The sequence below is a fragment of the Erythrolamprus reginae genome, chromosome 1 (assembly GCF_031021105.1).
Source record: "Erythrolamprus reginae isolate rEryReg1 chromosome 1, rEryReg1.hap1, whole genome shotgun sequence".
In the NCBI taxonomy this organism is placed as follows: Eukaryota; Metazoa; Chordata; class Lepidosauria; order Squamata; family Dipsadidae; genus Erythrolamprus; species Erythrolamprus reginae.
The window spans coordinates 169,249,026-169,261,312 of record NC_091950.1 but is presented as its reverse complement, the minus strand read 5'-3'; the positions used below and the strand labels follow the sequence as shown (position 1 = coordinate 169,261,312).

The window sequence follows — 12,287 nt, the reverse complement described above, 5'->3', positions numbered from 1 at the left end:
GAATGAACACAGTTTTAATGGCAATGGTTCACCACTGCATCATTTGAAAAGACTAATTGGGAATCTAGATAGATCTTGCTCGGTGACTGCCTCAGGCAGCACAATCTTTTGAAGTTATGATTGTGATGAAAAATAACTTTGCAATCAGTGCTCACTTTTATGACTTTTGCAACATCTTGTGTTCAGTCACATGTTTGCCATTGCAGTTAGCTAATACATGTTGTATGACCTGCTTTCCCATTCCCTCACCCAGTGAAGGACTACCAAAGTTTTTACTACCACACTGTGGATAGGTTTATGCAGGACGCCCTGCATTTTCTTTCAATGTCTTTCAGTGCAAATCGGGTGCTCTGGGGTGGAGCTCCATTTTCGCTACCCCACTGCGTTCCCCCCATCCAGGCAGTAGCCCACCCCTGTCCCCACCCCAAATTGAGTGATTATTTAAACAAGCAACCTCTTTCTGAGATTCTTTTGTTCAAAGTGTAGTGCTTCCCTGGAACTTTATTGGTTTTTAAGAACATCTTCTTTAAAAACAATGACATAATGATACTTTTTAGTAATTCTGCATTGGTTCATACAAAGAAAGAAAAAGAAACCGTCACATATCTGTATTTCATCACAATACTTTCATTCAAGAATTATTTCTTTAACTCGATAATCAATATAGTTATACATTCCTGTTTACATTTGCATAATTTTTATATCTTTTTATTTACATACTTACAATTTACATTGCTGCTAATTCTGACTACTTGAGATCTTAATTAGCCTGCAGACAGATGCTGCCTGTAACTGACAAGACTTTAATCACTTTGAGACCTGCAACAATTGTTCAATGCTTAAGTGACTTTGGGGCTTTCAGCCATGAGTGCAATGGGCCAACAGCTGGTGTTAGCATGTTCCTTGTGCTAAATGTGTATTTCCCACTTCATGCATGCTTAGTCTCTTAGAATCTTGTTTCCTATGCTCTTAATTTCTTATGGTGTATGCTTAGTTTGGGGCAGGGGCATCACACATAGGCCATGCCCACACCAGCTCCATAAAGGCAAAAAATGTCACGATACGTTGTGATACATCACGTGATGGGATCAAGTTTGACACCCATGGTTTAGGGGAAAGGAACATTTCAAAACAGCATAGCCTGTAGACTTTCTGGAAAAGAGTATGTGGGAGTAATTGATAAGAAATGTAAGGAAATGTATATGTTATCAAAGTTCAGAACTGGAAGTATGATAGATTGCACATTTTAGAAAAATTTGAGAAACATAGACTACCCCAAATTGTTCGTTCATAATTGCTTCAGTGGCATTTCAAGATAAATTTAAAGTGGGTCTGAGCACAGTAACTATATTAATTTTGTGTACTCAAGTTCAATTCATTGGAAAAGGGTGATGCATATAGTGGCAGCCTTGAGATTGCTGAAGCAACCAAGGGCAAATTTCAGACAGGTCCCACTGCAAGAGGTTTTATTATATAATTGGTCATTATATCAGATTGCTGATCCTTTTCACTTTTTGTGGCTACTGGAGATAATTTCTAGAATTATTAAATAATGTTCACAATCACAGGACTCCACTTCTGCCATCCACAAATAGGATAAATGCATTCCACTAATTTGTTAGAAATATTTGTAGAAAGTCCAAAAAAGTATCATTTGTTTGTTTGTTGGTTGGTTGGTTGGTTGGTTGTTTGGTTGTTTGGTTGTTTGGTTTGTTTGGTTTGTTTGTTTGTTTATTTGTTTGTTTTTTGTTTATTTGTTTATCCGTACTTTGTTTATTTGTACTTTTGTCCGTGACACTTCTGCACATGCACAAAAGAATCCCAAGTGGGTGGGTGGAGCCTTCTGCCACTACTGCTACCAGTTCGCAGAACTGGGTTGAACTGGGAGCAGCCCACCACTGCAGTAGAGTCTTAAATCATTGCCTTGTGATTCAGTCCTAAGAGTAACATTGTTCTGAATACCATAATTTTACTCATAAATATACTGGATCTATACTGTTTTGAGAACTTAGGTGATCCTGTGATGTTATGACTCGCAATTTTAAATTAAAACAGTGTTTTTCAACCTGATGTATAGATTTCAACTCTTAAGTTTCTCTCTACTTGTGAAAATTTGCTATGGACATTCTGAATTAAAAGTCGGTGAATTAGTATTGATAGGAACAACAGTAATTATACCACGTTTTCCCAAAAATAAGACCCTGTCTTATATTTTTTTGAACCCCGAAATAAGTGCTTGGCCTTATTGCCATGCACTCAAAAGCCTGATTGGGTTTATTATCAAGGGATGTCTTATTTTGGGGAAAACAGGGAAGTTATTTCTTGATATATACTGTAGTAGTTCTGTGGGATGTATAGATTATTTAAAAAAAACTTGTACAATTGTTGCGAACAATAGGCAGGGTGATTAAAACCTCATGAAAAGCACAATGACTCTTTTTTGTATCGCCTATCATTTATCAAACCTGCTCATCCCGCTTTCCCAGCAATATTGTGCATTACACAACTGCTGAAATTACTGATGAGTGTTGATAAGCAGAAAATGACAGTTAATATTTCAGTTTCATTTATCAAAACCTGACTGAAATTAGAGGGGGAGAACCAGAAATATTTTCCAGCAGTAAAGCAAAACACTTTGTTTTGTCTATGACATTTTTGGATTTTGTTATTCTTTTAACAGGCAAAGGCAGCTTCCCTTGAGTGAGGGGCCACCATTCCCATCACAAGAAGGACAAAGAAGGTCCACCAATGATGGGGTGCTATCACTGCAATCTTTGCATTTTGTTTGCTTTTTGCAAATGAAAGCTGAAGATCTCTGAAAAACCAACTGCTCTCATGACTCCCTTAAATCTTCTCCAAACTTGAAAAGCAGCTTGAAATCATGCTACCAAAATTCGCTAGCAAAATAACTCCAATTTCAGTAGTGTGTTTTGTGAGGAGTTAAGGTTTCTGAGGAGCTGAAGTTGGAAACAGTACCACTTTTCCTCCCAGAGGTCTCTTATCCTATTCCAAACATAATTTTAATTTTATTTTTTTAAGAAAAAAGAAAAAGAAAAAGAAGAAAGTAAGCTGGTTAGTTACCAAATTTCAATAGTATGAAATTAGGTCTAAAGGCTATTTATTTAAAACACTAGACTCACCAGTCAAGTAAATTGGAAGCTCTCTTGATATAATCAGCTATAATAAGCTGTTTGGCTGAAGACCGCATACAGTTAATTGATGATTATATATACTTTTTACCAAGGACTAAATTTCTGTAAAATTAATAGGATTACTGAATAGATGTATTCAAAATTGCATAGTAATACTAGACATAGGTTTATTTAATATCTAAAATATTGTACAGGTAGTTCTGAATTGTGCTATCTCCCCCTCCCCCCCTCTCTCTCACAAAACAACTAACTCTGTAGTTTAATGAGTTTATTAATATTCCCAACAATCCCCTTCACCAGAACTGTCAGAATTAAGTTCAGCCATTAACAGACCAATGCTACTCCACAGAGCCAAATAATCCCCCAAAGCACTTGAAAGTTTCTCAATCAAAATAAACCTACCAGGCAAAATAAAACCTACAATATAAGATGGTTTATGAAGCAAGAATGGTCCAGAGTTTCCAAGCACGGTGTCAATCTAAAGTGAAGCAGAAATCACAATGACCAGAAAACACATAGCTGGGAAAGAAACATGTGGTTCCCAGCATCATCTCCATCTATCTGCTAAATAGCCAACGTCGGGTGCAGCCCATCAAGAAGGGTGAGGCTTTTTCCTCATGAGTAATTTGGCTAACTTCTCTGCTCCTGACTTTTCTCTGCCCTATGTGTTCTTGGATCAGGTGCAGAAGGCAATTCCTCTTCCTCATCACTGTCCAGCTGCAAGTGCATGCTTTCCCCACCTGGAGCCTCAGGGCTGTTCTGCTGCAGCTGCGCTTCAGCCAACTCCTGCTCTGATAGCTGCTCAGAGCCATCAATCAACTCGGATTTGAGGTGCCAGGAACTGGTTCATCCTCCCCGGAGATGACATCTCCAGGACATCTCCATCACATTGACTTACAACCACTCACTTAATGACTGTTCAAAGTCACAATGGCACACAAGTTTGCACACATCTGTTGCAACATCCCAATGGCCACACGATCAAAATTCAGATGCTTATGTGTTTATGACAGTTGCAGTGCCCTGGGTTCATGTGATCACCAGTTATAACCTTCTTAGTTGGTTTCTGACCAGCAAAGTTAATAAGAGAAGCCAGATCAACTTCCGACTCTCTCTGTTGCAATAAAGTAAGGCATTAACACAACTTTTTGTTTTTTTCATAATAATATGAACAAACCATTTCTATACAGCTCTATCCCTCTACTTGGTAAAACCCGAAATCAAAGTTTAATTCTTTTCTACTCCAAGCCTGAAGTTCAGACGCCATCTCCATGTGGAAACAAAAGTACTTATGTTCTTTTTAAAATCAAAGTAGTCAATTTTGCCATTTCAGCCAACTCCATTAACTTCGGCAACCATTTGTCCAGAGTCCATGCAAACTCAAAGTGAACCACTCCAAACTCGACTGTAGAAAATATGACTTCTGCAACCGAGTTGTTAATGCATGGAACTCACTATCGGACTCTATTGTTTCATCACCAAACCCCCAAAACTTTACCCTTAGCCTCTGTTGACCTCACCCGATTTCTAAGAGGTCAATAAGGGACATGCATAAGTGCACCAGCTTGCCCTCCACGTCCCTGTCTATGTTTCTCTCTTATTAGTACCAATATCATGTATATAAACAGTGTTATTTCTTTGTATATTACTAATACGTACTTGATATAAATAAAAAAATAAATAAAATATTGTGCATACAATAATCTTGCTGTTGTCAACATATATAATAAAAAAGTTCCAATTTATTGTCCAGTTCTTTTTCACTTGGGGTGCAATTCACTTAATAACTGTCTTGCTTAACAATAGAAATTTTGGGCTCAATTGTGTTCATACGTTGATGACTACCTTCTGTATATCTACTTGCTGCTCTTTTAAAATAAATTAATGAAATTGCAATGCTAAATGTGCTAGGCAACATAGGAGTCACTTTTGAAGCCTAAAACAATAGGACTGTGTAGCTCTTCGGATCTAAAGGAAAAAGTTTAGGGATGCTGATATCACCTGCTGGGAACTCCTTAAAACAACCTTTCATAGATCCTTCATAGACACCATCTCTCAAACTTTTGTTCCTGCAAAGCTATTGACCTTGAAACATTAGGTCACACTTTATTGTACTGCAAGTTTTACAAGCATTTTTGGCAGGATATTATCTGACCTAATTTAAAATCAAGACTAGGAAGATATATTTCTGAATAGTTAACATTTGATTTGCAGATTTTTAAAAAATCCTACAATTGAAGCAGTATATTTTTAAATATGGCTATAAAATGAAGTCTTTAGTATATATCAATAATTTAAAATGTTTTAAAGTCTGAATTATATTTGTACTTTGATATTTGGATCTTTTGGCCCTAAATAATGTGCTTCTCTCTGTACATATACATAACATACTCACCCACACACACACACACACACACTCATTTATACATTACACTATACATTATAGCTTTACAGACAAAAAGGTATAGCTATTTTAGTAGTTCCCAATAGTTACTATATGAGTGCCCTTGAATTTTGAAGCACCCTTTTCCTTTAAAATCCTAAATATTGGAGAGATGCACCATTTTTTGAGTAAATGGAAAAGGTTGTGCATTAAAGTTAACTTGCAAATGAATAGGGGTATTTTTTTAAAAATCATATGAATCTAACTACTCTTGGGAAGAATTGTTCTATATGGAAAAAATCTGTTTTAGAACCTCTGTTTTACTAAAACCACTAGTTTAACAACTACTGGCAACATTCAGTATTTTGAAAAATCACTAAACTTCCCTGAAGATATTTATTTTCCTAAGACATTAAATGATAGCATCTTTTTAAAACATTTTTTTCAGATAGTAAAGTGAATTTCTTTCTTTCTTAATAACCACAGATCTTTCACAGAATTGTTAAAAATCTACGAAAATACATTAGGGTAGAGGATTAAGTCACTAACATTTCTATATTTAGGCTTAGCTGTTTTTAAGGCTATGTGATCTATCAGTAAGAAAGGAAGAGCTGTCCATTTTCAACAGCTGAATTGATTTCATCATTAATTTTAATATTTTTCCTAATTAAATATGCTCCATGTTTCATAGTTATTTATGAACAATTTGTGATATTTGGTACCTGAATAATAAAAAATATTCTTTTGTCAAACATCTTGGTCAATATTTATATTCATGAACTAGATTTATACAGATAAAATCATACTCTCATTATTTGGAATATTTGTGAAGTAACTTTTTTCAAGTTGTTTTAGTCACTTTTTAAGTCTATTTATCATGGTATCACACAAAGAACATCATTTTATTGCCTTTTTCATTGTGATGTTTACAAATATTGCTTTATTAGATACAAATGTCTGGGACAGGCAAGGGATACAAGCTGCTTTCCAGTAGATTTTTTTTTATTTTGTTTTATTTTGTTTTATTTGTCAAGTACATATTGGTAATATACATATATGCAGTGAAGGGCTACCAAAATTTTTACTGCCACACTTTGGGCGTGGCTTATGCAGGACACCATGCATTTTCTTTCAACATCTTTCAGTGCAAATTGGGTACTTTGGGGTGGAGCTCCATTTTCCATACCCCACCCCAGAATAGTTGTAACATAGTTTAAATATATAAGATGGGTACTGATAAGAGGGAACATTAGGACAGGGATGGTAGGCACACTTGTGCGCTTATACACGCCCCTTAGTGACCTCTTAGGAATCAAGTGAGGTCTAAGTCTAAGATTGGGATTTTCCCCATAATCCTTGTTATGCTATTGGCTAGTGATTGTCATCACCCTCCTCTCTAAGTCTAAGTCTAAGATTGGGATTTTCCCATCTGTATATATGCCATCACCCCCCTCTCTAAGGTCTAAGTCTAAGATTGGGATTTTCCCATCTGTATATATGCCATATGTGTACATACATATTACACACAGACACACAAAAATATATGTTATCTACTATATAATGTATTATCTACTGTATGTGTATGTATACACACACACACACACACACATACACACACACACACACACACACACACACACACACACAGCTCTTCTAAAATTATAGACATTCAACTTCATTTACTGTGATAGGAAAAACATACCCAGAGCCCAGATGGGGAAAAAAGAAAAAAAATCCAAATTTTTCTACCAATTCTGCATACCTGATCATACCCGTAGGAGCCTAACACTGGTTCCAAAGTCTGGAACTGTTTCTACACTATATAAAACTAAAGTCATCTGCTTGTATAGCCAATATTGTCTATACCATTTTATAAGCAGCAGATTCCCAAGGTATCAGGAAAGAATATCTTGCTTTGCTCTTTAAGATAATTCTAGTGACAGAAATTAGAATATTTTCCATAGAAAGTACTTGAGATGATTTTCAGAACAGGTGGTATACAAATTAAGGAGTTATCTGTGTTTTATGTTGTTTTTGATCTGTGTGTGACTAACAATTTCCATTTTATAAGATAATTTTGTAGTAATTTGAAAACTGTGTACATCTGGACCTCATATACTATAGATCAGGGGTATCAAACTGGTGGCCCATCATGCACAGGTCATGCCCACACCAGCTCTGCAAATAGGAAAAACATCAGAAAACATCACATAATTGCAATGTGACATGGCAAGTTTGAAAATCATTCTATAGATAATTGGTGGCAAACATACTTAATACTTCTTCCTCCTGTTTTCCCCACAACAACGACCATTTGAGGGTGTCTGACCCAAATTCTCCCAGTTGGTTTTCTGCATAAGGCAGGACTAGAACTCAGTTTCCTGTCTTCTGGTCTGGTGGCTTAACCACTAGAACAATCTGGCTCTGATGTCATGCTTATTTACTACAGACTGATGAGATATCAGATAATATAATGTTGCATACTGAGTAGAATTATGTTTCTTGGCAGAATTCTCAAAGATTTTGCTAATGTTAATTTCTGTGGTAATTTGCAAGTAGGTCCATAAAGTTAAAATTGATAGCTCATGAAGTAACTTTCAAGGAATATTTCCAGAAATAGAAATATAGTCTAGTGTTCCAGGCACATTATCCCACATTTATATACTTATGGAATCACTGTATTGGCAAGACCATTGAATAGACCAAATGTAAAAAGTGTTTTCATTAGTCCCTAATCAGCCTTGAACAAGATAATCTTATGACTCTAACAACACACACTGTAATGACAAACACTTTCCTGAGCAGATGACTTCGATTGCTACATAAAATGTAAGAACAATGCCAGTCCATTTTTTCAATGTCTGTTTTTCATATTGATTTTTCTTAGAAATTGCTATGTAAGATTGACACTTAACTTTTTGACACCGGAAAGCAAAAGTTAGTATTTTAGACAATAAAGACCTGCGGTCTAGAGCTTGTATATAAAAGGGTTTTTTTAATAAAAGAAAAGCTTAAATGTACTGTACTTATATATTAACTTTAGATATAAAGGAACTGATCTGCAGCTAGATGATCCTGACAACAGATGGAAAGGTAGCCAGAAGTGTCTTTAGCCAGCTGACATTGGTATGATAGTTGCAAATATACTTGAATTAGGATATCATTGACAACAGTGACTCTAGCACATTTATTTATTTATTTATTATTTATTTTATTTTATTTGTTGGATTTGTATGCTGCCCCTCTCCGTAGACTCGGGGCGGCTAACAACAGTAACAAAAAACAGCAAGTAAATCCAATACTAAAACCACTAAAAAACCCTTATTGTAAAACCAAACATCCATACATACAAACATACTATACATGAATTGTAAAGGCCTAGGGGGAAAGAATATCTCAGTTCCCCCATGCCTGACGGCAGAGGGGGGTTTTAAGGAGCTTACGAAAGGCAAGGAGGGTGGGGGCAATTCTAATCTCCGATGGGAGTTGGCTCCAGAGGGCCGGGGCCGCTACAGAGAAGGCGGCCTCACATGACCTCACATGACTGACTTTCTGTGACACACTCCCCTTAGAACTGCCTTGGAAAATGATTTGGAAGCTTCAATTGGTACAAAATGCCAGGTTTACTATTAGGTAGAATCACTATTTTAATATTGTCCTATCCTTTGATCATTGCAATGGTTATCAATAGGTTTCTGGATCCATTTCAAAATTATGGTTGAAATTGAAAGCTATAATACCTTAGAAGCCTTCTTGTCTTTTCTAGATGAAATCTAGAAAACCTGGTTTATCATCTCATGTGAAGAACAGTTGCTGGGAATGCTAACCTTGCATTAATACCCTGTTTCCCCGATAGTAAGACACCCCCGATTGTAAGACGTATCGGGGGTTTCAGGGGGGTCGGCTAATATAAGCCGTACCCCGAAAGTAAGACATGTGTCTTACTTTTGGGGAAACACGGGGGTATTGCCGCCTCCCTCTCATCTAGCTGCGCGTCGCCTCCTGCCCACGTCCGCACCGTCCCCCTCTCCATACGTCGCCGCGTCTGCCACCTCCGTCTGATCTTAATGAGCGCCGCCTCCTGCCCTCTTCCGCGCCGCCCCCCTCCATACGTCACTGCATCTGCCGCCTCCGTCTGATCCAAATGAGCGCCGCCTCCTGCCCACTTCCGTGCCGCCCCCCTCTCCATATGTCACCGCGCCGTCCCCTGCACTTGTCACTGCCGCCTCCTGCTTAAAATACGGTAATGCACACTATTAATCATACATCAGTAAAACATACACACTGGCATACTGGGGTATCATCTGCTGTTTTGTGGTGAATACAATACTGTTCAGGTTGTTAATAAATGTTAATTTTATGGTTAAAACAAAAAATTCGACATTTTTTTTCCAATATAAGACATACCCCGAAAGTAAGACATAGTGGGGCTTTTGGGGATAAAAAGAAACACGGTACTAAATTGTGTGGGTCCCAAAACAGTTCTTCTCTGAAGTAATCTCCATGGTTTGGAATAATTTCCCTTCATAGTTTGTCTTTCTTTTTATCATTCTGCAAGTTACTTATAACCATTATTTTTGAACAGCCATTCAGGTTTTAGATAGTTTTGAACATCCTAGTATTGTTTCTTATGTTTCTGTTTATTTTTCACTTGATTTGAATTGTGACCCATGAGAAATCTGTTCAAGTGGTGCAGTAAAAAAATATATAGAAAGTAACAAAATATAAATAAATAATTAGTTGATTATCACATCTTTATTTCCATATCAGAGCATTCTGTGGAGATTACCAGTCTACTCAATGGAGGCTTCTGTGATGTAAGATTTTCCAACTGTAGCAACATCCAAATGTATGGAGTTGGCTTTAATGATTCTCCTAACCTTCACTGTGAAGTCACCAGACTGACTGTAAGTAGTTTAATACTGAGACCACGAAAAAGAATGAAATTTTCATCAGAAAGCTTCTTGCATTTAATAAATTCTCTGAGAAGGAGAGTCATGATTGACAAAACATTCAGTTTCAAGAAAGTTTAGCTAGGTGATTGAATATTTACCAAATAGAAAAGTTATTTCCCCCCCCCAAGTAAATATTTTTGAGTGGCAGATGTAAAAGATAAATTATTATTTTTTTGTCTCTGAAGAAGTTTGACAGTAAATATATGCAAGCACAGTTGGTTGCAGGCATTAACGTATAGTATACGTCTTTGAAGATTAGCTGGTGGTTTTCAATTATTTGGGATATGCTGATAAATTTAATCTTTTTTTGAGGGGCGTAATTCTTAATCAGGACTTTCCTTTCTTTCAAGCTAATTCCCTTCTTCTCATCTCTATTCAGGTTGATTTCCTTTTTGTCTTTCTCTTCCCTTTCCAAGTGAATTGTATTTTCTTTCTTCTCTGTTTCTAGCATTTCCTCCCCCCCTCCCAGATTCTGTTTAGGAAAGAGGAGATTATATGTATATATGTATGTAGGTAGGTATGTACAGTATGTATCATGATATATATTCAGATGGGGAATCAGAATTTGATACATGGAATAGCATATAATCAGTCAATTCAGTTTTACTTGCAATTATTCCTTCATATATGATATATTTTGACCCTGTTTTGATTGTTGGGTCTGAGAATCTATATCCAAGTAAATTTTGGCAGCCTTAGATTGATAAAATATAAAAATTAAGCAATACACATAATTTTTCCAAAGTTTACATTTTTTTTAGCTGGGGCTGGTAATAATCTTAAATACAGAGATATTTTATTTGGGATTAATAGTAAAGTCACATATTAGACAGCAAGAGAGCCAGTTTTGTCTAAAGATTAAGGCAAAAAGATAGAAACCAGAAGACTATAAATTCTAGGCTTGCCTGAGAATGACTGGCTCATTCTTCCTTAGCCCAATATGTGAGTTAATGGTTGTTGTGCAAAAATAGGAGGAAGAAGTATTGGATATGTTCACCACCTTAAATTAATTATAAAAATAATAAATGTGGGATAAAAATAGATGGGCTTTTTGCCAATCCTATTTCCAAACACTGTACAAAAAAAACCCCATGCATTTTATAAATTGGAACAATGGAAGTAAAGCAGAACAACTTTAAATGACTCCCTTTTATATGTAATGGCCTCTGATAACCTGTTTGACAGTATGTTGATTAGACAAATCTGAGCAATCGCAAATGATGCTCAAATGCTATTTTAGTGCATGTAATTTCTCTGGATTCTTTTTAAAAGTCCTGTAAATCATCAGTGTTATAATACATATGTTAAAATATTTTACATAATTCAATTATTTTTTCCTAATTAAGTTATAATTGCTAATGTATTTTAATGTAGTCTATGTATTTGTTCTATATATTTCCTTTAGCATGTTAAATAAAACATTTTCTATAAATGCTAGTCTTTATTATTTTTTTCTAAATATGTTATTTTTATAAACTTTTCTAGTTGACAAAACTTGGCAGAAAACTCCATTAATTACTGCTGATGTGCAATGGTGGAATTTAGTCTAATGGATTATGGTAATTACAGCTAAAAGAAATCTGTGATGGATTTCTTTTACATTCCTTGTCCTACTGATTGGTTTATCTTTCTGCATAGATATTTATAGAGATTGGCTAAAATTATGGATTCTAAAAGTAAAAAAAAACCCTCTCTTTCTGACATGCACATTTTATACAGTTGGTGTCAGAGCACTTCAGAGATTAGTTTATAAGTAAATCAAAACCATGCAGCGTCTTCCATTTTTCAGTGGGCTTT

At 35.9% G+C, this 12,287-nt stretch overlaps 1 protein-coding gene across 1 annotated transcript in view; it reads left to right on the top strand.

Moving 5' to 3' along the window:
• VWDE (von Willebrand factor D and EGF domains) overlaps positions 1-12,287 on the top strand; it is a 332,452-nt gene that overhangs the window by 151,192 nt on the left and 168,973 nt on the right. The window contains exon 13 of the mRNA XM_070753903.1: positions 10,306-10,442. Coding sequence (XP_070610004.1) covers positions 10,306-10,442 — 137 coding nt within the window. The remainder of the gene's footprint in view (positions 1-10,305; positions 10,443-12,287) is intronic.